At 40.7% G+C, this 26,724-nt stretch overlaps 3 protein-coding genes across 3 annotated transcripts; 2 read left to right on the top strand and 1 right to left on the bottom strand.

Annotated features, from left to right (window-relative positions):
- Positions 1-7,999: 7,999 nt before the first annotated feature.
- miox (myo-inositol oxygenase) lies at positions 8,000-10,923 on the top strand (the record flags this gene model as incomplete). Its single annotated transcript, XM_080027620.1, has 10 exons — positions 8,000-8,017; positions 8,152-8,232; positions 8,621-8,701; positions 9,282-9,444; positions 9,566-9,633; positions 9,828-9,937; positions 10,204-10,271; positions 10,409-10,458; positions 10,612-10,724; positions 10,815-10,923. The coding sequence occupies 10 exons, from the start codon at positions 8,000-8,002 to the stop codon at positions 10,921-10,923; spliced, it is 861 nt and encodes a 286-aa protein (XP_079883746.1).
- A 191-nt stretch (positions 10,924-11,114) lies between these two features.
- Positions 11,115-26,524, bottom strand: lmf2a (lipase maturation factor 2a). Its single transcript, XM_080027528.1, has 14 exons — positions 26,306-26,524; positions 21,856-22,109; positions 21,737-21,765; positions 21,138-21,331; positions 15,644-15,822; positions 15,220-15,358; positions 14,695-14,823; positions 14,281-14,386; positions 14,072-14,168; positions 13,728-13,910; positions 13,343-13,511; positions 12,652-12,763; positions 12,197-12,305; positions 11,115-12,090 (listed from the first exon to the last, which is right to left on the bottom strand). The coding sequence occupies exons 1-14, from the start codon at positions 26,397-26,399 to the stop codon at positions 11,701-11,703; spliced, it is 2,184 nt and encodes a 727-aa protein (XP_079883654.1). The 5' UTR covers positions 26,400-26,524; the 3' UTR covers positions 11,115-11,700.
- Positions 18,108-19,476, top strand: LOC307251106 (THAP domain-containing protein 6-like; the record flags this gene model as incomplete). Its single annotated transcript, XM_080028427.1, is given in 5 exon segments — positions 18,108-18,187; positions 18,384-18,483; positions 18,485-18,577; positions 18,943-19,056; positions 19,273-19,476. Coding segments are annotated over 5 exon segments (591 nt in total).
- Positions 26,525-26,724: the final 200 nt, after the last annotated feature.

Genomic DNA, 26,724 nt, shown 5'->3' with positions numbered 1-26,724 from the left:
GTTCCCCGCGGATTTTTCTTACTAAAAGCGAGAAGGCCTTTGTGCAAAGAGGATGCAGCAGACACGACTGATGATGCTGTCAAGGCCACTCATCTTTGCGGGACAATTGAGGTCTTAGAAACTAACTTAGAATTCGTCTTCTTCGAGAGAGTGTCCACTGGATCCTTCGCATCAAAAAATATTAATTACAAATATTTTGGTCTTCTGAGTCACTTCCACCTCCCCGCCCCGGGCAGTGCGTCTCCACCGCGCCGCCATGTGTGCGCTGCTCTCGGCCTGGCTGTACCTGCTGCTCGGCCTCCTGCCTCTGGAGATCCAGTCCAGGGCTTTGACTCTGCAGAGCATCTCAGACAGACACAGGTAGGCTAGTTTACCGCTGCTTCGCTGAACACATTTGCACACCCAAGAGAGAATGCTGCTTTAGTAGTTTAGTAGTTGAAGGTGGGACATGACTTGGGCATATAGGCTACTGACTGACTTCTGCAACAAAGTTTTTAAGTTGGTCGTTTTGGAAAAGTGCGATTCCGGAAGTAATTTCTACATTACATTGAATTTGAACGGAATATAAACTCAAATTATTTTAACTAAAGTCAGTCAGTAGCCTTATGTTTCAATTTAATGAACGGTTCATTAAATTATAGGCTAAGCCTATATGTTAACCCATCAGGGACTATTGTACTTTTTTAAATAAACACTGAGACATTGTTAACCTTTTAATTATTAACGTTATTTTCATTAGCCACACATCAAGGTTTATATGTCTGTAAAGTAAAAAAAAGTAATTTGTCGATTAATTGATCAAGACCAATTCAATTCCAAACTACTTTGCATAATAGAGCAAACATTTGAATTATTTTATGTTATTGTAAATTTTGAGTTTGGGGCTTTTGGACGACAACACAAGATGCTTTATGATGCCAACTTGGGCTATTGAAACTTGTGATCAGCTTTTGTCACCTGATTTAGTCTAAATCATCTGCTTAATCAATCAAATTATAAGCAGGGTTAATGTTCAACTGCAGCCCTAACTGTGGTGAAAGGCAGCAATTGGAGAACGTTAATTGTCTGTGTCTTGCCTTCTGGCAGTCGTTGAAAAAGGTCCAAAGACAGAATGAGGTAATTCCTCTCAGCAGAGACAGAGGTGAGGGTGATTTAGTGGGAATTGGGACAGGGATACATGAACATATAGAGGGGCCACATTCTGGGTAGAGTAGATCACAACAACACACTCCTCAGACTTATGCAATTTCTGTAATTTTCCCATGGAGTAGCCTCTGTGGTCCAACAAGAACTGTATTTGTTTTATTTGTGCCTGTGTGAGAGAGAGAGGGGGGGGGATGTTATATTACAGATAGTTCTCTATAATTAATTGTTTAAAAAAATTATCCTATTACTGTGGATAAAGTTGCCCATAGTTCAAGTGCTACAGGTAGCCAAATATCAGGATCTTAAGTCTGACATTTGCATAGTGGAAGGTAAAAAGCATCAATAGATTCTTCAATGTAATGATACAATTTGGAACAATGACGATATCATATCGCACTACGCATTTGTCTCTGCACAAATGTTATTTGGTATTTTCACCATAGTAGGTTGGGGCGCAGTATAGGCGTCAACAAGAGCGAAAAAGGAGAGAGATTCTCAGTGTGATTAGACACTGATGGATGTAACATAATACTGCCACTGGCACTAGACAAAATGTCTCGGAAGAAATAAAAGAAGAGAGGAAGACAAATTAAAGGATCCTGTTGTAATTTAGAAAAGACAGGGAGAAAGATGAAGAGAAAATAATGAATAGCCCAAGCAACAATGAGTGTGACTGAAACAGTGGGGATCTGATGGGGACAGAAAGTTTTCCTTGCGCAAAGTAGTTTTGAGGAGTTATTCCAGGAAAGTGTTTGTGTGTGTGTGTGTGTGTGTGTGTGTGTGTGTGTGTGTGTGTGTGTGTGTGTGTGTGTGTGTGTGTGTGTGTGTGTGTGTAGTTCCTCTGTAAAGGAATAGCCCCATGCTGTGCTCTAACTTGGGAGGAATGTTGGAGAAGCTACTTTTGCTCAAAGAGGTTCACAGCCTGGACTAACATACAACTCAGAGAGAGAGAGAGAGAGAGAGAGAGAGAGAGAGAGAGAGAGAGAGAGAGAGAGAGAGAGAGAGAGAGAGAGAGAGAGAGAGAGAGAGAGAGAGAGAGAGAGAGAGGGAGAGAGAGAGAGAGAGAGAGAGAGGGGGGGGGTACCAATAGAAAGTACAGCAACAAATGTGTGAGGGTTGACCTCTGTGTTATGACAAATGTCCAACCTTTGACACCACTACCAGCATGGCTCTGTATTGATGTTAACGCTAGCCTGTTGCCCAGCCGGTCAGTCCACCAATAGTTCAGCTATTGAATGGATTTGCATAAAATCTTGTAGAAATATTCGTGGTTCACAGAGGATGAAACCTAATAACTTTGGTGTTTCTCTAGCTCCGCCAGGTCAGTGTTTGTTTTGACCCTTTTACAAGGAAATATCTTGTCATGAACTATATGTATACTGTATGTACTGTATTTCACAGACATTCATTGTCCCGTGAAGAAGTATTACCTTTGGCAAATTTGGTGATCCCTTGACTTTTCCTCTAGTGCCACCATTGATCTCTTGAGTATTTATTAGTTAAAAAGTTAAATGAAAATGAAAAAATATTCCTGACTATTGATTGTGTAAAATAAGCTTATTTTGCTGATGAGCTAATTGCTTATTAGCTAAAATGAATATGCTTACACTCCTATCTAATATGGTAAATATGACACCTGCTTAACATCAACATTTTGGCATTTTCTTTGTAAGCATGTTTGCATGCTGATATCAGCATATTGGCCAAGCACGACTGTGCCTAATTACAGCCTTGAATAGACACCTGTATGTGTTACTTAAGTCCCATACCCATGGACTAACACTTTAATTAGTTCATTACTGTACATTGGTTGTATTGGTTGTGTTATACTGGCAACCAGTTTAGTGGCCTACATTTCCTTGTACAGGGAGGCCCCTTGGCGCCAAGTGCCTTTTCCTCCGTAGACAACTGTGTTTAAAACATCACCACAGGTGGTCTTTTAACCATATATGTTTGTTTGTGTGACTGTGTGCGAGTGTGTTTTTATGTGCACCTGAGCATGCACATGTAGGGCAGACAATGTTAGTACCGTAAGTGTTTTCATGTGAGCATTTTTTTTGCTTGTTTGTTGGATGGCAGTCACGTGTGAACTGCACGTGTGTGCCCGCTTAACCAAGCGACATTATGCCTGTGTGACTTGTATAACCAACCATAATGAGTTATTCAGGGAGTGTGTGTGTGTGCGTGCGTGCGTGCGTGCATGCGTGCGTGCGTGCGTGTGTGTGTGTGTGTTTGTGTGGGCACTGAGAGCCAAAGGTGTCTGGCAAGAAGAGTGATCAGAATACCAGTCAGAATTAGCTACAGGATAAAGACAATATGTTCTTCTGGCCTACTTTCCACACCAAACAAACAAAGATGAATTCGCTCCTCTCCCTCTCCCATTATTCTTTGTTTCTCATCATAAATAGATAGATAGATAGATAGATAGATAGATAGATAGATAGATAGATAGATAGATAGATAGATAGATAGATAGATAGATAGATAGATAGATAGATAGATAGATAGATAGATAGATAGATAGATAGATAGATAGATAGATAGATAGATAGATAGATAGATAGATAGATAGATAGATAGATAGATAGATAGATAGATGAAAAAAATCCATTTATGCAAATGTTTGCTCAAATATTTTTGATATTGTTTGACAATGTACACTGGTGATGCAGTAGAATACCAAGTGATCTTTGTTCCCTGTTCCTTCACATGATCAACAGTAAAGGCCTATCCATTGCATAATTTCTGACTGGTCACATGTCCAAACAGACTGGCTCCCTCTCGAGCGGCTGAACTCTTGAACGTCTGAGAAAGAGTGGGGATGAATGAAAAAGCTTAAGTTATTGTGACATTGTGAGAAAAAAGTACGGCTGGGCAGCAGGGAGATGAGAACGAAAAAGCACTTACCCCACACTCAAGACTCTTCTCACTTCTTCACTTCTCACCTACTCTTTCAATCCACTCTTTCTTTGTTTCGTTCCTTGAAAAAAAAAGAGAAGAGATCAAAGGTTAGTGTAGTCAACATTCTTGCAGTACAGGCCTGTGAGGCATTTCCATCTGGTCGCAGCGATTCAGTTTCATAGAGAAACCGAAGGAGGCGACATGCGCATGGCTGCCCAGCAGACTGTGTGTGTGTGTGTGTGTGTGTGATTCTTTTGCATTTATATCTAAACATTTTTCTCTCTCCTTGTCTGTCCCTCTTCTGCCCAGAACTTCTAAATTCCCAAAGTCTTCTTCCACCGCCACCATACTGCCTACTGCGTCTGATCTCTCTGTTGCCACTGACAACAACCACATCACCACCCATGGAGAAAGACAGATCATCTGGAGGTCCCTGCTTCACATAGAGCCTCCTCCGCCCAGGTTGCCTGACATGTTGTTGCTCGACCAAAGCAACGACAGTAGAGTTTTACAGGAGGCGCAGATGTGGCAACGTGGGTCAAGGGGCCGTCGTCATGCCAACAGTGGCGGCATGAGGGGCCACCACCACGGCCATTTGATGAGGGTGGGCTGTGTCCTGGGCACCTGTCAGGTTCAGAACCTCAGCCACCGTCTCTACCAGCTGATTGGACAAAGCGGGAGGGAAGACTCCTCCCCTATCAACCCTCGCAGTCCTCACAGCTACGGCTAGCACACAACACGTCCAGTCTGAGTCTAGGCTAGAGACGAACGTTGGGCCAAAGTTACCAAGGTGTTTTTTGTAGCTTCAGTGACACAAAAATAAGCCTCTAATGTCAATCAAACAAACCACAGCTCTTAGAAATTACTTTTATATAGATTTGAATATTAAATATTTTCCCACTTGTGTTGTTCACCACTTGGGGGGTTACATTGGTAGTTTCGACTGCCATTCTCATCGGAAATAATAAAATTTTACTGATCAAATACATTGCTGAGTTCTGGGAACGTGATGACATTGCAAAAAGCAGTCCGATTCATTGTATTTTGGTAGCCTTGCTAAACCTTTGGCCTGTTGTTTTCTGACTGATGAGAAGGATGCACTGATGTTACCATGTTCCCATATGTAAGCAACTAGTCTGGTGAGGACAATGTTATAAACACCTGAGGATGGGACGGTCAACGCTACAAAAATAAGTTTTAGTAAACCAGAATGTCTTGGCATCTTGGGATGTGGGCCAGGGCTATAGGAGATTCCTCTTTGACAACCACATTATCAGTTATAAGTAGCCAGTTTACTGCTGTGAAGCTAGAGTACTAGGGGTTCTGGCATTCATACAATAACAAGTGTGTAGTAGAGACTGTGTAAAGCTGTGAATGAGAGAGGTGTCCCTGACTAATGTCTACCATCGTCATCATTGGTGATCCTGCTGATCTGAACTAACCTGAGCTGAGAGCTAATCCAGCCGCTCACTCAGAACAACCTTCATCCTCCTCTGCAAACAAGTAGCTTTACATCAGTGCAGACAGAACCCAAGATTAGCCGCCCTCAAATCAAACACAGTTAACCCTTCACCCAAAACCCCACAGTGCACATAATTAGCCAAAATAACTACTAACCCTAATCCATGAACTGTCAACACACTCCTTTAACAGAACAGTTGTCTCTTAGCGAGTAGAGAGAGAGAGGACAATTACACTGTGGAGTTATGTTTTACCTTCAAACTGAAAAATCTACAATGTTTTGTCACAATAGTGTGTGTTTTGAGCCTTAATTTGTTTAATCATATTGTACGGCCTTATAATGTTTTGCCTTTCACTTATCCAAATGAAGTCAATCATCAGAATAAATGTTGACTATTAAAGTGCTACATTAAGCTTTATAGTATTCTTCTTTTTCTATGTGTCAGTTAATGCATGAAAGCACTTTATTATTCTTTACATACAGTATGACTTGAATTTTAAAAATGTGTTATTTACCTAGACATGTATGAGAATGTTTTGCTTTAAGTATCTCCCTTTACCAAGTCTTCATGTTCATGTGAGCACCTACAAGTGTCCTTTGATAAATGTGTTGCTTTCATCTAATGCTTTGTTTTTACAATAGCAGAGTTGTGTAATTAAACTCCAGTCAAACTTCCACGTGTGGTTTTCTGTCCAACAACAGCCTGAGATGTGAGTGTGGCCTTTTAAATATTAATGTTGACATAACTTTATGATTTAGAAAATGTGTCCCTCACCTCTGTTAATAATTATTCATCTGGGCTAGTACACAGTGTGTACTAGCCCAGATGTGTACACACACACACACACACACACACACACACACACACTAGAAGGCCCAAGAGTTACGGTTACGAGAAGTCAAAAGTCTAAACCCAAGCTGCTGAATTTGTCACGTTCATCATGACATAACATCTGTGTTTTCCTTTGTGATTGTGTGTCTTCGTGTGTGTGTATAGGCTGTGTGTGTGTGTGTGTGTGTGTGTGTGTGTGTGTGTGTGTGTGTGTGTGTGTGTGTGTGTGCGAACAGCCCAAAACCAAATATGAATTTTTCACTTTTAATGACAATGCCTCTTGTTCAAAAGTATAAGATACCTTTTTTCTTCAGCCTTAACATAGCATCCACGCCTTAAAAGTGATCCACTCTTACAGCATCTTTCCTTTTCCCACATCAACCAATGGGGAACAAGTTATTGAGAAACATTTCAACATAAAAATAATAGTTGAATAATTTATTTAAAAAAATCTGTAACATGCAGATTTCTTGTTAAGTGGAACTGAGGCGATCTAAGAAAATGTGTGGCATTCACTGAGTTGTTCTTGCATCACAAACAAAACTATCGACCAATAAATTAGCACAAGGGGGCAGCTTCTTAGTTGGCCACTCAGATTTCAGAGTTGGGACAAGCCTCACCACACCCAGACACACAAAATGACAGATAAAACCACGATCCATAGGGAAGTTTGTCAGTCTGTGTGTAGTGTACGTGTGTGTATCTGGGCACTGGGCGCCTTTAGCTCAGTCGTTAAGGCGTCCCCCTCCCGGGCCGGGCCCAGCAGCGGACCCGGGTTCGATTCCCGCCCGCGGTCGTTCTCTGCATGTCACTCCCCTCTCTGCCCCATTTCACCTCTGTCAAAAAGCACAAAAAATATCTTTTAAAAAAAAAAAAGAAGAGAGAGGTGAACTCACTGAAATCCACCAATCAACAAAATATCACATGGAATTAGAAAAGCTAGTGTGCATCTTTTACTCTGCATTAATGCAGATTTCTTGAACATTTTCCCTAGTTCACACATTCTGCCCAGTGTGTGTGAGAGGAACACCCTGCTGCTGTGACCAACCAAACTGTGCGTATGAGTACTGGGTCATCGACTGTGGCTTGTTTGAACACTTTGGTCCTGTGTTTACCTGCAGTCCAACAAACAGAATGGATTTCCTCCTCACCATTCACAAGATAGCTATCAGTGTACGTGCATGTTGTGTTTGCTGTTGTCACAGTAATCCAGGACATTTGATTCTGAGAAGTCAGACCCTGTTATGTAATGGGGTCAAGAACATGAAATAAAAATCCTGTGAAAACTGGTAAGGATCACTGGTACTGTATAAAATGCATTAGACCGGTATGCAGCTTGTCCTGTAAATCTATGTTAATTTGATTTTCATAATAATAACTATTACACATTATACACGGTTAAAGCTAAACTGATGTACTGTGGAACAATGAACTACTGAGTCATTCTACGTCAGTCAAATTGACAAGGAACATGCTGATTATTGGAAAACTGCACCTGGGATGAAAAACACAGACGTACACAAGGCCAAGGTTCAACTCAGGATACCCCATCAGTGGAGGTTTGGTTAAAGTATGACAGAATGCCGGTATACACTTTATAAAAGTGCTGTCAGCTCCAGAGGACCACCACAACATAACACAGGCCTCATCTGTCAAACATGAGAGTCGTCAGCTTTGTATGTGCTATCATTTATTTAACTTTTTTACCTCAATTAGTCTATATTAACGTCTTCTAATTTTATTTATTTATTTGACCGCATATAATGTTCTATATAAATGTTTTCCACTCCTTCTGCTATTTCAAATGCAGGGTCCGGACCCATCTCTGGAGTATCGGCCAAATTTGGAGAAAAATGGAACCAAAGAGAAGGAAGACTACAGAAACTTTGAGGTAAGCATTTAAAACTCTACTGCTGATGATGGTTAAGGCTAGAGCTTGTGAATGTGTTTCAACAAGCTGAACATTGTTCCATATTTGAACCTTTTGGACTAGTGATTTACCAATATGTGTCTACTTAACTGCTGTATAGAATACTCTGTAGTGTTAACACTGCAATGAAGTCACACTCATTATAATAAAACAGCACATCACAATCTGAGATGACCTGATTGATCATCTTTGACTATAAATATTACTGGGTCTCAATACGTTTAAAAAATAATGCAGAACATTTGCTAAACGTTAGTACATTGGGGTGGCACAGATAATTTTTTAATTATTTTTTCATTGTTGCCATTTGATATACTTGAGGTTCTGTGCATCCATTGCTTTGTTTCAGAGTGGAAGTCTGATTGACCGGGTGTTCAACACATACAAGCTGATGCACACCAGCCAGACGGTGGACTTTGTGAAACAAAAGGTGAGTATAGTAAGTCAAGAGAAAAAAAGTCTTGCACAGTAGTGTCTCCAAAGGCCTCTCTACTTAGACAAAATCATTAAATTCAATTAGAACTAAAAAAAAAAGACTAGTTGTTTCAATTGAAATTAAATCGAGTGAATCGATGTGCCCATGTGAACTTAATGGTGTTTATTTGTCAACATTTTAATTTTCTCCGAAAGGTCACATCAGGGAAACTTGAGACCCAGCCATGGTTGTCACTGTAATCTGCGGCTGTTATCAGACCTTTGTAGGATGTTTGAGACGTGTAAATATTAACAGAGGGGCTAGTGCTTTTACTCCAATGTTACATGGGGAATATGAGAGGCAGATGGTTAATAGGGCTACTGCTATTTCTACTTACTGTAGTCAGAAATACAGCAGGTGGGCCTTTCGTTGAATAAAAGCAAACGTTTTCCGTAACATAGTCCCTGATCTTTTTAGATTAATTGCACACACACCTGATCCCTTTATCCATTGGTAAGTCAACAGAAAGCTTTTTGTTTCCCAGTGTTCTTATTAGCAGTTTTGAAAAATGCTGAGACTCTCACCCTTCCTGCAGCACTTAGAATGGAACGGCTGCACGCACACTCAGATGGGGGTGATGGAGGCCATCATGTCAATGGACCAGCTGGTGGACGAGTCTGATCCCGATGTGGACTTTCCCAACTCCTTCCATGCCTTCCAGACCGCTGAGGGAATACGCCAAGCACACCCAGACAAAGGTGCCACGACAGGGACACAGAAACACAAGTGCAAAACAGACACACACAAACACAGAGTACAATATTTTACATACATCTGGGATATACAGTATATCTGTGCTCACTGTTACATCCTCCACAGACTGGTTCCAGTTGGTGGGTCTGATCCATGATATTGGAAAGATCATGGCTCTTTGGGATGAACCCCAGGTAGGCTGGGAGCTGGGATTACAGTCTCGCTGAGAAATATACAAATAATTGAATTTCCTGTTTTAGGGATTCAGATAAGCTGTTCCTCAAAACGGGGTTTCTTATTTTGGATTCCAATAGTTTTTTTATCTACTGATTATCATTATCACAATAATACTCGTTTTTAAAATGTGTCTTGTGTGCGCACTCTGCAGTGGGCCGTAGTGGGTGACACCTTCCCAGTGGGCTGCAAGTTTCAAAACTCCATTGTGTTCAGAGACAACACCTTCCTGGACAACCCAGATGAGAAAAATCCCAGTTACAAGTGGGTATTTGCATGTTACATTATCAAAATTCTATGAATGTGGTGTGCTTAAAATATTTACAGGAAATGTATTTAAATGTTTCATCACTTTAGCTAAACTCACTAACTTTAATTTTTTTGTCTTGACTTTTAAACGTAAAATGTTCCTCTCCATAACCCGTCAGTTTAAATGAATTGAGCTAGAAACAATAACGTTTTTCGTATTAGTATGCAAAGGCAAACGAGGCTATACTACTGTTTAGGTAATCATGTATTGTGCTCTTTAGTACTGATTGCGGGATCTATGAACCAAACTGTGGAATTGACAAAATCAACATGTCCTGGGGCCACGATGGTGAGAGAAGTTGAGCTACACAAAACTTAAGACATCTACCACACCATTTAAAATGAGAAAATGTTTCACTGCCATCATTAAAGTGGTGGCCGTTTATCTACTGTACTGTACCTAACCTCCTGCAATATTGTCTTCAGAGTATCTCTACAGAGTTCTGAAGTTCAACAACTGCTCCATCCCAGAGGAGGTGAGTTCATTATTACTTTAAATGATCATTTATGTTTTGGGGCGATTCACTTCACAGTTGACATTAGTGGAATTCATTATTCCAAAAAAAAAAAAAGGTCTCGACTGGTCTTACAAACAATAGCATCAATAATTTTTGTGTCTCTCTCTGCAGGGGCTGTACATGATTCGCTTCCACTCCTTCTACCCCTGGCACTCTGGCGGAGACTACATGCATCTGAGCAATGACAAAGACATGTACATGATGTCCTGGGTCCAAGAGTTCAAGTGAGTACCTTCCTCTCTCTCTCACATGCAAATTATTTTCCACTCTCTGCCTCAACCCAAAGTGCACAAATCTTTCCATCCTCTCCACAGCAAATTTGACCTGTACACAAAGAGCACCGAGCTGCCCGACGTCGACAAGCTGAAGCCATACTACCAGTCTCTGATCGACAAGTACTGTCCTGGAATACTCAAGTGGTGAAAGAGAACATGGAATAGTACTGTTACACACGCACACACACACACACTCTAATACTTATCAGTGACTTTATTTCTATAAAGTTTAAAACTACTTATTTATACTTGATTGACTGTAAATATTTTTAGGATGACCAACAATCAATTTATTCAAATTTAAAAAGAATCCAGAGAAATATTTTTCTATTTATTGTATTTTAATGTTATAAAATTCTTTATAAAAAGTTGCTGCATCAATTTGTGTGATGTCTCTTTTTCTAATACTGACAGAAACAAAATACACATAGTGTGGGAGGGTTGGGGGGAGGAGGGGAGTGCAATTATTATAGGTTATGTTCATACAGCATGAGACCACAGTGTCAGAAAATAATAGCCAAATAAACACAAAAACTCAAACAAGTGCAAGGACGCACACCACAAACAAGAAACAAAGAACAATTTGAATTATACAAATTTGACTTGATGGGCAAAACACAAGCTTATATTTCACATTTCATAATAACATTTCATCTTTGTACTTTTGATATGGATTGATCTGCTGACCAGATTGACCTTTTTGAATGTTCAAGATTAATCAGAAGCAGCCAAGGAGGTTGTAGAAAGTGATAGGTTTCTGACGCCAACAACTGTTATATGAACCATGTACTGCAGTCAGGTGCAGATGGGAGAAGGCACATAAACAGATTTTTCCATAATTGGCTGATGGACACAAATCATACACAGAACCAACTTCTTTGGTCATTTTGGTGATATTTCATTAAGACGAGTCTACAGGTGTTTTTCAGAACTTTCTCTTTCGGATGTCTTTTACTTCCCCGTCTTGCTCTTCTCCATCACTAACTGTCTCTTTGTCTTCCCCTGAGCCCTGCTCTTCCTCTTCCTCCTCTACACTGTCCTCCCCAGCGTCCTCTTCCTCTGACTTCTCACAGTGGTCTTCAGGTTCATTCTCTGTGTGTTCGCTCTCAGTCGCAGCAGCGGCCTCTGGAGGAGGTTGGGTCCTTTCTGTGGGTTTGCTGCTGCTAAGCAATCCCCTGAGCAGACAGAGAGTGGCGCTGCAGACAATGAGGCTCCATATTATTGTGTGGGCAGGAACACCTCTGGCCTGAGAGCGCACCCAACTCATCGCCCGGAAAATAGCGCTGTTGGACATACGTCGTGGAGGTGAAATGTCCTGGATGAAAAATAAAAGAGCATTTGTATCAATATTGGACTTTAATTGAGCAAAACTTCACACAAACTTTTACGACAAGACAGAAATGTTTTCATGATAAATGTACCTTGAGCCCATACTGCTTCAGCATACCCTCCAGGAAGCTGTTGCCCAGGTGCACTGTGGGATAGAATTCCTGATCATAGACCCTCCTCCACCAATGCTGGGGGAAAGATCTGCCAAACAAAGACCAGACAGAAGTAAATATCCTGTTGGGTGGAGGTGACTTATAGAAGCCACTGAGATACAACTTTTCCTATTTCAACAGGCCAAGATGGAAAAAGTAGAACTATGAATTAAGTAAAGTAGAGTCAAATACTGGCTATCGTTAACATAATATACAAAAAAAAAATCTGATAATGTTTTGAGGACACAAGTTTGCACAGAGAAGATTGCGCTACTATAATCCAGCATGCACACAAATAATTAAATGGGAATAAATTCCCTTAAAAAGGTAATAAATCATGTTAGTTGCTGTTTATGGGGTTTACAGAGGGAGAAGGAGAAATAGTAAGCACTGACCCGTCCGCCTTTGGTTCAGTAAACCAGTATTTGTAGCGGTGTGCTCGCAGGTACTTAGGAGGCTGCTGGTTGAACGGATACTGAGACACATCGGTCTGGATCAACTCTATCACTGCAGAACACACAACAACGCTTTCAGAGATCTGCTTGCAAGGACACTGCCTTCTTTTTAAAATGTTAATTTAAAACTGAAATATTTAGATGGAAAACATTTTTCTGCACTGTGGTCTGTGGGTTGAATCCTTTAAGTTTCTCTAGCCCTGGTCCAAGATTTTAACAAACTTGTGACACACAGATATTGTAAGCTTTAAAGTTAAGCAGTTGGGTGACGGGAACATTATCTTGATAGTACCACTGGGGGGCACTAAAGACAAGTTTTCTACACACAAAGGCTTTTAGTACAAACTGTTGGGAACATATATTCTATCTGTTGTGAGAGGCTATAAAAGGAGCACAGTTGCATTAATTCACTTTTAGCACAACCCAACTAGTGATGTCCAATAACCTAATGGTAAAAAGAAAACTGTTTTGTTTGTGGCCAGAACTGCATTATATTTGAAAGACTTAACTACCGTAATTTAAAAAAAGCAATGCAGTGGTAGTTGTATGCATGGTTTGATTCCTTGTTGAATTGTCCTTAGGATAAATTAAAGAATAAAAGCAATAAAATACACTGTAGAAGTGTGGGTACCATCTCTTTTGCCCTGCAGCAGTCTGTATATCAGGCTGGTGAACCATGGAGCATGTGTTTGATCCCCTAGTGCGGCGAACCACATTTGCCAGTCCAACCTGGGCTGGTGAGGAGACACCATGGCAAGAGGTGCACTTAGGTTGCCTGGCTTATACATGAAATCAATCTCCTGAAAGAACAAAAAAAATAAAGAAAAAAAGATATGAATAACTTACTTTAGTGATGCAGTATGCAAAATGGTAAATCATCAAATAGTTCAATAATATCAATGAACAGTTACAGATGGTGCAAAGTACAGTCATAAAGAGATATTTATATTTTATATATTTTTGATATATTTACATCCCGTTTAAACTGTCCACCATAATAAGCCTTCTCCTCTCACCGTCCACGTGACTGCATCGTTGCTTCCCTCGATGACAACCTCTGGCCGCCCGCCGACCCCGGTCATCCTCCTGAACAGGCCGTAGGAGTTGACCAGCTGGTAACGATCCACCAGCGCATGGGCCTGACGCACTGCGGGCCACAACCTGGCATTAGAGTCATACTCTACATAGGTGAAGGGCACCTGGGACATAGCCAGAGAAAAACATTTTGATTAAATCGTGGCAACAACAAATGTGAGGAAAATATGGCCACTGATATTGAGGATCAATTTAACTGGTTTAACTGCATGACAAGTTTATGCTATGAGGTTCAACCATTACTGTATTTCCAAACACCACTTACCACGCTAATAGCGAACATGGCAGCGGTGGCAAAAGCAAACACAGTCCACTGGACAGTTCCCAAAAACCTCTTCAGGAAACCAGAGACACAAGCACACCTGGGAAAAACACATCACATACGTTAGTTTTGTAACTCACTAACATGAAATACAGAATAGGCAAGAAACCATCTAATCCAGCACATGCACACAAACACATGGAGAGTCCTACCGGAACATGGCTGTGACCATCTCCCAGGTGAGTGAGAGCACACCGATCCAGATGCAGGGGATGGTGACAGTCTTCAGGAACTGGTTAAACTGGTGGTATGTGAACGCTGCGAGGACAAAAAAAAAAAAAATGCAATTGTTTTTATTCACATACATGTTCATTCATACACAGTAGGGCTGCACAATTCTTGCTACAATGTGAATCAAGATTTTTCTCATCAAGAATTTATATCAGGATTCTCTCATACAATTCCAATTCAAACCAACCACTGTATTCAAAGCTTTTTGGTTAAGAACACAAGCCGACAGGATCAACATCAACAGAATCGTCATCATTCAGAAAGGAGATCGTAGAAATACAAATCAAGATCACAATTTTTTTTTATGATTAATTGTGCAGCCCTTATACACACACCTGTCCTTGACGAGATGCCGTTCTTGGTTGGGTCCAGCTTCAGGTCAAAGAAGACAATTGATCCGAAGATCACAAGAGCCCAGACTGCCAGCTCCAGCAGGTAACACAGCCACAACGACAGTCTGGAGTCTGAGCAGGACAGATACAGAGAGAGAGAGAGTAGGGTGATACTTTAGAAAAACTTGGGTCCAAATTAAAGCTTTCAACCTGTTGTAAACTGTGAACACGATTCAGATTTTTTTTTTTTCAGTTTAAAAATGTAAAAGATTTACCCCAATCATAGTGTTTTTATCCATCTTGTAAGGGCGGGTGTTTAATATGCTGACAACATGCAACAACCTTATGGCTGTGCATAATGAATGACCAAATGTGTAACTCTTGACTATTACATGCACAATATATTATTAAGGAAACATTTAAATCTTTAAGAGCTGACAATAGAGGTATTGATATTCCTTTTTTTCTTTATACTTTCAAACTGTGTGTAGCCAGCATATGTGTACACATCAGTTATATCCATCATACCATTGTTGTTGCTCTTGTTGGGCCTGCGTAGCCAGAAGTTGACATGCTGGTCGTCCAGAAGCGACAGACACAGGGCCAAAGTCAGCAGGTTGAAGAAATTGTAGTTGCCAGTCAAAATGATGAGCACTTGGAGCAACACCTGGGTAGACACAGACACACACACACACAACTAATTAACTTAGAATTAAAACATGCTGAACAAATTCAGGCACTATTGGAGAAGGGTGAAATCATTTAATAAAAAAATTAAAAAATCATGCAAACTATTGCCTTGACATATAAATATTGACAGTATAACCTTGAAAATAAACCTACAGAGAATTGCTTAAATGCTAAAAAAAATTTAAAACAACAAACATAAATCAGCAAACTTATTCCGGAAATTGTATTTGAAACAAAAAGGAGCACTTGAATTACTGCCCACCTGCAAGTAAAACGCCCCAAGCCGGAGCCTGCGCAGTGGGCTGAAGAAAAGCAGAGGTGCAGCGATCTCTATAACGATGGTCCCCATCACACTCAGCTTCTGCCACCACACGGGCAGCTGGTGGGCATACCAGGCCAGCGGGGTGGGGATACACTGAGTCTCATAGTGATATGTCAGGGCTGTTCAACACACACACACACACACACACACACACACACAAAATCAATTAAATGAAAAAAAAAAAAAAAAACATATAGTTAGCAGTAGTTCAGTAACATTAGGCAATGCAAACAAATTAAAGATCTAATTCTCAAACCGGGACATTTCCGGGTGGAATGAAGACTGCTAAGGTTATACCAGTATACAAAGCTGGGAGCAAACACAACTTCACAAATTACAGACCTGTCTCTTTACTTCCGCAATTCTCCAAGATTCTAGAAAAACTCTTCAACTCCAGGTTAGATGCTTTTTTAGAAAAGCATCAACTACTTTCTGACAGTCAATATGGATTTAGATCAAACAGATCAACATCATCAGCAATAATTTAATCAATAGAGGAAATCACAACGGCTATAGACAAGAAACAACAGGCAATTGGAGTTTTTATCGATTTAAAAAAAGCATTCGACACAATCAACCATGACATATTAATTTGCAAACTGGAAAAGTATGGAGTAAGAGGAGTTGTTCTAGATTGGATTAAAAGTTATTTTAACGGGAGAAAACAGTTTGTGAAGTTGGGTGATTACTGCTCATCATGCTTATGGCGTACCTCAAGGGTCAGTACTGGGTCCAAAGTTGTTTTTACTGTACATTAATGATATATGCAAAGTGTCCAAGCTACTGAAATTAGTCCTGTTTGCGGATGATACAAACATCTTCTGCTCAGAAGACAATCTCGCTGAGCTTCTGAAGGATCTTACTGAAGAAATTATCAAACTAAAAAACTGGTTTGATTACAACAAATTATCCCTAAACCTGGCCAAGACTAAAATGATGCTATTTGGATATGGTAAAAGAGATGTGCAGGTAAAGATTGAAATAGATGGGGTGGAAATTGAAAGAGTGCATGAAATAAAATTTCTTGGAGTTATGATCGATGATGTAATCAGTTGGAAATCACACATAAAACATGTAAAAACCAAACTGTCAAAGAGCATTGCAGTAATAAACAAAGCAAAGCAGGCTTTGGATCATAAATCACTCCACACTCTTTACTGTGCACTCGTTTTGCCATATCTAATCTACTGTGTCGAGGTCTGGGGGAACAACTACAAAACCTCATTAGCACCAGTAACAATCCTGCAGAAGAAAGCGATTTGTGTCATTCATAAGGTTGGATATTTGGATAATACATTATTTCTACAGTCAAAAATCATGAAATTCACTGACATTGTGAAGTTTCAAACTGCTCAGGTAATGTACAAAGCAAAAAACAACAAACTCCCAAATAATATTAAAAAATTATTTAATGAAAGACAGCTTAGTTATAATTTGAAGGGGAAACTACATTTTGACAGGTTCAGCATTCGAACAACCAGGAAAGGCTTTTGCATTTCAATTTGTGTCGTGAAGCTGTGGAACAGTTTGAATATGGAGATCAAGCAATGTCCAAGCATGAAACAGTTTAAAAGAAGATACAAAGAGTTGGTTTTCCTGAGTTACAGTAATGAAGGAGGGCTTTGACGTCTCATTACTTGTTAACATGACTAGTTAACTGTGTGATTAGCAGTAAGCTATTGGTCTTAAGGGGGGTGTCGCGTGCTGTGGTGGCTTGGCCTTCTGCGATGGCTGACTCCACAGTTGCTGTGGTGCTGGCAGTCGGAGTGGCTGACATTTTCAGTGTGTCAGTGAGTAGTAAACATGGGTATGTGTAGGATTATGTATTGGTACGTTTGTGTGCATCTATGTGTACTGGTATGGTGTACAGTAATGCAAGTGTTCGAGTGTACGTTTGTGTGTATCTATGTGTAATGGTATGGAGTACAGATATGCCAGTGTTTGTTTGTACGCTTGTGTGCATCGGTATGGTGTACATATATGCAAGTGTTGATACATATAATTGATATCATGAAAATGAGAAATTAGTCTGAAGGAAACATGTAGTTTTGAGTTTTGATTTTGATATATGACCTGTTAATATTGTTTAAAGAAGTGGGGTTGGATTGAACAAGTTTGTACTTCTTCCCACCCCTTTTCAAATATGTTGTGGCATTTTTATAGAGTGCTTGGCAGCCTTATCAGTGCAGGAGTCACTAGGGCTGACTCCTGTTGATGCATTTTTATTATTGTATTGTTGTTGCATATTTGAAATAATGATTCATTCATTCATTCATATGGTGTGTAGTAAACGACATAGACATAATAAAGGATAGACGCTGCGTTGGGCGAGAAATGCGGGCGCCATCTTGGACCGGTCAAAACTGATGAAAACAAATGTCCCCACTCGGTGATAGTAAACATGATGCCAGAGCACTGTGCTGCGTTTTGCTGCTCGAATCGGCGGACCATCGTCAACAGGGCTCGGGGGATTACCTTTCACAAGTAAGATTTAACATTACCGTACTATTGATTGTATTTTGTGAATAGAATATAACCAGAGTTGATATTACTGTACTGAAATCGTGTCCAGCTAGCTAGGCTATGTTTACTACGGCCGGTGTTCACCCGGCTATGAACTGAGACTTGATAAGTCATATCCCATAACACTGACTTAGATTACAACTGACACTTGTTGAAGGTTTCCCAAGGACAAAGATGAGAGGAAGAAGTGGGAAGTGGCTGTGAGGAGAGACGGATTTACTGCCAGTTTTTCCACAGTGCTTTGCTCGCAGCATTTTAAAACAGGGCGATTTGGATCGGACGGGTCAGATTGTCCGCCTCCGAGATAGGGTTATTCCATCCGTCTTCAGCTTCCCGGTTCACCTCCAAAGAGTAAGTGTAGCATCATAAGGATATATTATAATTCATAAATGTAAATATTCTATTCTCAATCACAGGGCAGGGTGAGATATCCTACTTATCACTTTATATAGGCTATACATCTCCGGAAAAAATTAAGAGACCACTCCAAATGCTCATTGTCTCTTGTTTTACTCTTTTGAGGCATATGTTTGAGTATAATGAGTTTAATGAACATTTTGATTTTATAATATAAACTGCTGACAACATTTCTACCAAATTCACAATAAAATAGTGTTGTTTAGAGCATTTTCAATGAAGAGATAAAGATTTAAGAAAAATCCAGACTGGTCTCTTATTTTTTTTCTTTTATTATCTATTATGCTTCTTAATTTTAGTTGGAAAAGGGCAGGGCTACGTCGACCTCCAGAAGAGCTGAAGAAAGCCTGTCCATTGCCTCTCAGGATTCCCTAGAAACAGCAACCTCACACCCACAAGTGCAGCCTATTGATGTGAGTATTTCTACTTTTAACATTTATATCATAACACACACGTCACACACACACACACACACAGACACACACACACACACACACACACACGGTGCTGGCAGTGGCTTTGACAGGTGATAACTCTAAGAAAGGATGTGGGCCATAAACTAGTGGTGTCAAAGTGATGTTTGTGATGTAAAACATTACTCAAACAATGTTCATCCCTCTTTCTACTAGGATCATGGCTATGCCTTGCCAGCTTCTCCGGCTGCTCTTAAGACCAGACTGGAAAATGCCTTGGCAAGAGTGGAAAGTCTGGAGCGGGAGAAAAAAAATGCCATGGCCAGAGAAAAGAGGGCAAAGACCACTGTAAAGAGTCTTCTGGAGGAAATAATCCTGCCCTCTTTTAAGAGGCAATTGCCTAACAAGCTTGTGTTTTAAATTAGAGAAATAAAACATATTTTTACATGAACACTCATGTTGTCCTTCTCTTTTAATGAGATATTATATACACTGGTTTTTATTTATATTTAATGCCTTCATGGGAAACATCCACCCTTCATATGTACCATGCTCGACTACTCCTCCTAAATTTCCCCGAGCTAACTCCAGTTTAGGAATAACTGCCTTTACATGTAGTGCCCCTAATTCATGGAATGCTCTGCAGAGCAACTTAAAAATGACTGCTCTTCCTACTCTTGGTTTATTTGAATCTATGATTTCTGAATTTTACACATCTGACTGTAACTGTTTTAGATGAATTCATTGTTCATTTAGTTTTTTATTTTTGCTCTTTTTTTGTATAGGCCTACTTTATTTAAATTAATATATTTTATCCTATTCTATTTCTGTTCTCTGTTTATGTTATCCCTGTGATTGTCTTTATTGTGTATGCTCGTCACTGTAAATGAATAAAATGTATTCTATATATAAATATATTTATTCAATAAATATATTTATATATAGCCTAATCATATATTGTTAACTTACTAAAATAGCTGACTTTACTGCCCCTATCTGTTTCTGCTTCTCTATCATATTTTGTCTATAGTGTGTGATTTGCAAAATACCTATCATAGCCTACATCACATATCATAAAGGTGACCAGACGTCCCCATTGTTGGTTGCCTGTCCCTGGCTAAACAGAAACAACTACTTTTTCCCGTTTTGTTGACACCTCATTAGGTTTTTCAATCAGATTGCTAGTCAAACTGGAAATGTCTCCGTTTTCCCCCTTTTCGGGGGATGTTCCTCGTTTTGATCTCGGACGTCTGGTTACTTATATCATATCAGAATCTTCTATGACTGTTAAGCCCACTATGAATATTAAAACACGTCGAAACTTGTGCCCTGTATCTTAGCTACATGTATGATCTTTGCAGCAAAGAAAACCGCGTGAAAATCAGTTTGGTATTTAATGAGATATGATTAATTACATGCGCTGACAATTCATTGCACCTGCCAAACAGACTACACAGAGTGGAACGTTTGACCGGTTCAAGATGGCGGCCCCACGGCTCGTCAGCGCTAATAGGCAGTAGCGGCCAACGCGGCGTCTATCCTTTATTATGTCTATGGTTTTATATACCATTTATGGTTTTTACCTGTCCCTTTCAGAAGCTACGGCGGCCTTCAAGGACAAGAAGCTAGTAACTAAAGATTTCATCATCCACCACTACCTCAAGTCTTTCCACAATATCAAAAAAAGAGGTCAAGATGTATTTATTTATTAAATTTATAGTGCTTTTATTCATCTTTCAGGTGCATTTCCAGCAGATAACGACTATCTATAAAAACGTGTTTGTCCGTTGTAGAAACATGGCTGTGCAACATTGCTGCACGCCCCGTCTTATGCAGAAAGAAAACTATTTAATAAAAAAGGTAATAAAAAAAAAAACTTTTATTTTCAAGCAACTATACACTAATTAAAACATACTTATGAATATTATATTCCATTTCTACCAAGTCTCTGTCCTGAAAAATGCCAATTCCCTTTACACACTTTTAATTCGCTGATGTGGCTGAGATATCACAAGAAGAGTCAAATATTGCAGTTTACAATGTGCGGTGACTTCCTTTCTTCATGGTATATGTACACATACCTGTAAGGCCCCACCACGTTGGACATCGCGACGTGAGTTTCACCACTCCGGAGGCAAACATGAGCCTGAAGAGCAGCCAGCGGAGCAGCCAGAAGGTGACGGAATCATGCTCTCTGGCCCGCCGTGTCCCTCTGAGCACAGTCAGTGGAGCAACAAGGATGCAGAGGAACCCTGTCTCCAGGAGCAAGTTGTCCCTGGATGGTGATAAGTAGGGAGAACAGGACACAATGAAGTGGGTGGAAAAAGTGGCATGTCTATTAAAATTTCGATTATATTTTTTATATATATAAAAAAAAATCAAATGTTGTATTTCCCGTGTACTTTGTCTTCGTATTTTATTGAATGTAACTGGCTGCTGCTATGACATTTTAATTTCCCTCTGGGGATTAAAAAGGTAACCTATCGACATCTATCAATCCATAGTGTTGTTGCACAGCAGCAAAGATAAACATTACTACGATGTTACAAACAGTGGGCCGAGAAAGATGACATAGGCCTGATAGCTAACCTGGCAAAACCCTTTCTGGATTCTTTAATAAGCTGCTATCTATAGCAGCATTGTGTTAATTACAGACAAAAAACTACAAATCATCACTCACCACTGGAAGTAGAGAAAGACTTGCCCCACCTGAAAGTAGAAACAGAAAACAACCAATGAGAGACCACGACAGTACAGCCACAATGTGTAAGAAAAGCAGTCCCACTAGTGGACACTGACCTGGTACATGGACAGGTACAAGGCCCAGAGGCAGAAGAAGACCACGCTGTCACGTAGAGCCTCCAACAGCAGGGCGGCCAGGCTCAGCGCGGCCCCTACAACACACAGTAGCTCCATGGCGGTGTGTGTGTCCACGCCAAGCCACGGTCCCAGCCACAGCAGAGTGGGAGAGGACAGCAGCTGCTCCCCTAGTGGCTTACCGCTGTACCGCAGCTGCCGACGAGCAGGCAACAGCCCATCGTTACCGTAGAGCCCTGGAAAGATAGAGATTAAGGGTGTATTCACACATGCTGTGTTTAGTTCGGTTGAAACGAACTCAGGTGCACTTCCACCTTCGGTGCGCATCTTTCAGACAGGTGTGAATACAGCAATCGCACTCGGGGGCGGACCAAACAAACGCTCCGAGACCCAGCTGAAGAGGTAGTCTCGATGCGCTTCAAAACGCACTCTGCTGCAGTTCGTTTGTGGTGTGAATTTGGCCGGACTCGATCCGACCCAATTGCAGGAAGCACTGCGCCTTTTCTTTCTTTTCTTTTTTAATAAATCGCCATCAGCTTCACATTATGGGAAAGTGTTGTTGTCGCCATTGTTAGGAAGATTAGTTGTGGTTTGACCGGGAGCCCCGAGCGAAAATATTACATTTGATAATGATGCGTGCGGATCAGCGATCAGATGGAGAGGAGCGTCTCCCGTAGCCTACAGTGCCAACAGGTTCACGCTGCGCTTTGCATGAAGTGTGTGTTTTTATTGTTCTTCCCAACGGGACCGTCAATACTGTCCCCGTGTCAGTTTGGTGCTGAACTGCGCCGAACTGACACCCAGCTGATACACAGCTTAATCAGCTGTGTTTCAGTTTGAGCCTATTCTTCACGCGAGTCGCGCGTCCAGCAGCAAAAATACAGTAAAAATGATGTTTCACATCGTAGGCTAGAAGCCACATAACGTGGCATTGTCATAGGGCTACATATTATAAACATATGAAACAACAATAATTAGATTTTTTTCTTCTTTATTTATAGGCTAGATGTAGGCATTTTTATTATTTTTAACTCCATATTATATCAATGATAAATTCGCAGTTTTTACTTCGTTCTTCCTGCTTCTCTCCACCCCAGAATGTCTGTCCAATGAATGAATGACCTTAGATCACGTGTGGTTTTGCTTCGTAATGCTGGTTCACTTGCAAAAGGGGCAATATGAAAGTGGACCACACCAAACAAAAAAATTCAAATTCTATTTGGTCTGGACCAAAGCAAGTGAACTAACGGACTTTCCATGTGTGAATACACCCTAAGAGAACGTGAATCAACAAGTTGGTGGCTTTAATGCTCAAGTCACTGGAACTCTGTACTGGATTGAGAAACATATTCCCTCATGCCTCATCTGGTGTTCTGATGCGTTAGTGGTGGGAGCGTCACATTCAAAATCTGTCAAAGGTGTTCAACTGTGAGGGCCACGTGATTCACCTCATATTTTACACTCGTCAAACCATTAGTAATTAATTGTGCACGTTATAGAAGCGCATTGCCTGTCAGTCTCAAATAAATTATTCCGTTTTTTCTTTCATTGTTGGATCTATCAGTATAATAGACAGGATTATCGAGAATCGATGCAAGCAAAATGAATACGGCTTTATTTAACCAGGTAAAATGTATTGAGATTGGGGGCACCCTTAGCTCAGTTGGTAGGGCGTCCCCCCCATGGGCCTCGGCCAGCAGCGGACCAGGGTTCGATTCCAGCCCGCGGTCGTTCTCTGCATGTCACTCCCCTCTCTGCCCCATTTCAACTCTGTCTCTACACTATCAATAAAAGCATAAAAATGCCAAAAACATACCTTTAAAATGTATTGAGATTAAAATCTCTTTTTCAAGAATGACCAGGCCAAGAAAGCAGCACTATGATATATAATCACGATCAACACAGTCCCAATCAGCATCCAATGAATACAATATTTAGGGACAAGAATATGAAAGTTAAATGAGTACAGTTAAAAATAAATAAATACACCGGGACAGATCAAATGAGAAAACCTGGACATTTTCAAAAAATCTAACTTCAAACAATTGCATTGACCTTTAGAACGATATTTTCTGTCCGTCAACATTCCTTTGTGTTCCCCCAGGGTATTCAGGTGCTTTCTAGCATCGTTCCAGGCAGAAGGGGCAGCGTATTTAAAGGCTTTTCTTCAGTTCTAGCCCTGGGCACGTACAGTGGCTTGCAAAAGTATTCATACCCCTCGAAATGTTTCACATTTTGTCACGTTACCACATACGTACATTTATTTTATTGTGATTTTATGTGATACACCAACACAAAGTGGCGCATCATTGTGAAGTGGAATGAAAATGAAATATGGTTTTAAAAAAATGTTATAAATAAAAAACTGAAAAGTGTGGCGCGCAAAAGTATTCAGCCCCCTGAGTCAATGCTTTGTAGAACCACCTATCACTGCCATTACAGCTGCAAATCTATTGGAGTATTTCTCTACCAGCTTTGCACGTCTACAGACTGATATTTATTGCCCATTCTTCTTTGCAAAATAGCTCAAGGTTCAGATTCAGCATCAGATTGGATGGAGAGCGTCTGTCAACAGCAATTTTCAAGTCTTTCTCAATATTCTCAATTGTTTTTAGGTCTGGACTTTGACTGGGCCATTCTAAACACATGCCTATGCTTTGATTTAAACCATTCCATTGTAAATATGGCTGTATGTTTAGGGTAGTTGTCCTTCTGGAAGGTGAACCTACACCCAGTCTCAAGTCTTTTGCAGACTAACATGTTTTCTGCCCTGTATTTGGCCCCATCCATATTCCCATCAACTCTAACCAGCTTCCCTGTACCTGCTGAAGAAAAGCATCCCCGCAGCATGATGCTGCCACCACCATGTTTCACGGTGGGGATGGTGTGTGTATAGGGTGATGTGCAGTGTTAGTTTTCCACCACACATTGCATTTTGCATTCAGGTCAAAAACTTCAATTCTGATCTCATCTGAACAGAGCACCTTCCTCCAACCCTTGCCAAAAGCCATGCATAGTCAGATGAGACCAAATGTGAAGTTTTTGGCCTGAATGCAAAATGCAATGTGTGGCGGAAACTAACACTACAAACCACCCTATACACACCATCACCACAGTGAAACATGGTGGTGGCAGCATCATGCTATGGGGATGCTTTTCTTCAGCAGGTACAGGGAAGCTGGTCAGAGTTGATAGGAAGATAGATGGAGCCAAATACAGGGCAGAAAACATGTTAGAGTCTGCGGCAGAGGTTCACCTTCTGTAGATGTGCAAAGCTGGTAGAGAAATACTCAAATAGATTTGCAGCTGTAATGGCAGCGATAGGTGGTTGTACAAAGCATTGACTCAGGGGGCTGAATACTTTTGCACGCCACACTTTTCAGTTTTTTATTTATGAAAAAAATTAAAACAACATTTCATTTTCATTCCACTTCACAATGTTGTGCCACTTTGTGTTGGTGTATCACATAAAATCCCAATAAAATAAATGTACGTATGTGGTTGTAACGTGACAAAATGTGGAACATTTCAAGGGGTATGAATACTTTTGCAAGCCACAGTATATCTGTAAAAGATCCTGAGAGTGCAAAACGTAATGACTTCTATTTGTGCACATGTCTACACAGAAAAAACAACCAGTGGACATTTTGCAGTGGCATACAGGGAAATATGGTGGACACGATTAACTAAAACACAGTTTAGAGATTGGACTTTAGTTATTTAACACAGTGGGATCACCTCCTTCTCTCAACAAATGCAGGACATGGGCAGATTTCCAAATGTTAGGAATCTCATTGTTGGAAAATGTAAGATTATAAATATGGGTCAGAAGCACACCACAGTTTGATAATGAAAAATACCAGACTGAAATGTTTCAAAAGTATTTCAAACAGACGAGACTAAACTATGCATAGGCTAAAGTGATGTAGTGTTTTGTATTAGTTTTATATAGAATGCATTCAAAATAATTCCAAGTTTAAAACATATATTCTTCTAAACTTTTTCTGGAATGCAGTGTGGAAAATGATGTTACTGTGACCAAAAAATTTTTTTCCACACATTTGGGCGTGTGCGACGTCTCCTAGCCTTCTGCTTGGCAACTAAATATTAAGAGTCCTTCACCGAAACAAACAGAGGGTTTGTGGGTACTGTAGTACTTTATATTGTTATCATGCGTACGTTTTTACTACAGCTAGGCTCGTTCTCAGCGACAACTTGCTCCTACATTTCACTATGCATTTCACCAGGAGTAGGGAAACTTTTCGCCTGCAGCCCGCAGAAACTTCCAGGCGTTTCTTCCTTCGCCCCATTTTTGACAGCGTAGAAAGAGCAGGAAGACAGAGCGCCAAGCCCCCAGCTAACAAGCTAACACACAAGCCAGTACTAAGTTATGAACTAGCTTCCCCACGGGCAACACAGATGTGACTCTCACCTGGTATCTGCAGGTAGAGGGAAACAAAAGCGGCCAGGTATATGGCCGCCATGGACCAGAGGAACATGCGTCGTGGCAGGGTGATCTCTCCCATGTCTGAGCCGAACTGCTGGAACTGCTGGAAGGGACCGCCGCTGTGTAGCCTAATCACCACAGAGTTCTCGCTGCCTAGGAGGGAGATAGGGAGCGGGATTTGGATTTAACCATAGCCTGAGGATAGGAGGACACGTAGCGGTGAGCGGAAGATGATAAGTTCCCCGAGCGGCATCAAGATGTCGCTGCTGCAGTTTGTGTCAATATTAAGCTGCATTCAGGTACCATCGGAGGAAACATGTGCACTGTTTGAATGTTGATGAACTCAATAGCTGGCCTGCTGTCGTTTATTGAGTTGCGTGACGAAATGTATGACTCCATATTAT

The sequence above is a fragment of the Ammodytes marinus genome, assembly GCF_949987685.1.
Source record: "Ammodytes marinus genome assembly, chromosome: 5".
Lineage (NCBI taxonomy): Eukaryota > Metazoa > Chordata > Actinopteri > Uranoscopiformes > Ammodytidae > Ammodytes > Ammodytes marinus.
Note: the sequence above shows the minus strand (reverse complement) of the source record. Positions and strands in the feature narration are given on the sequence as shown.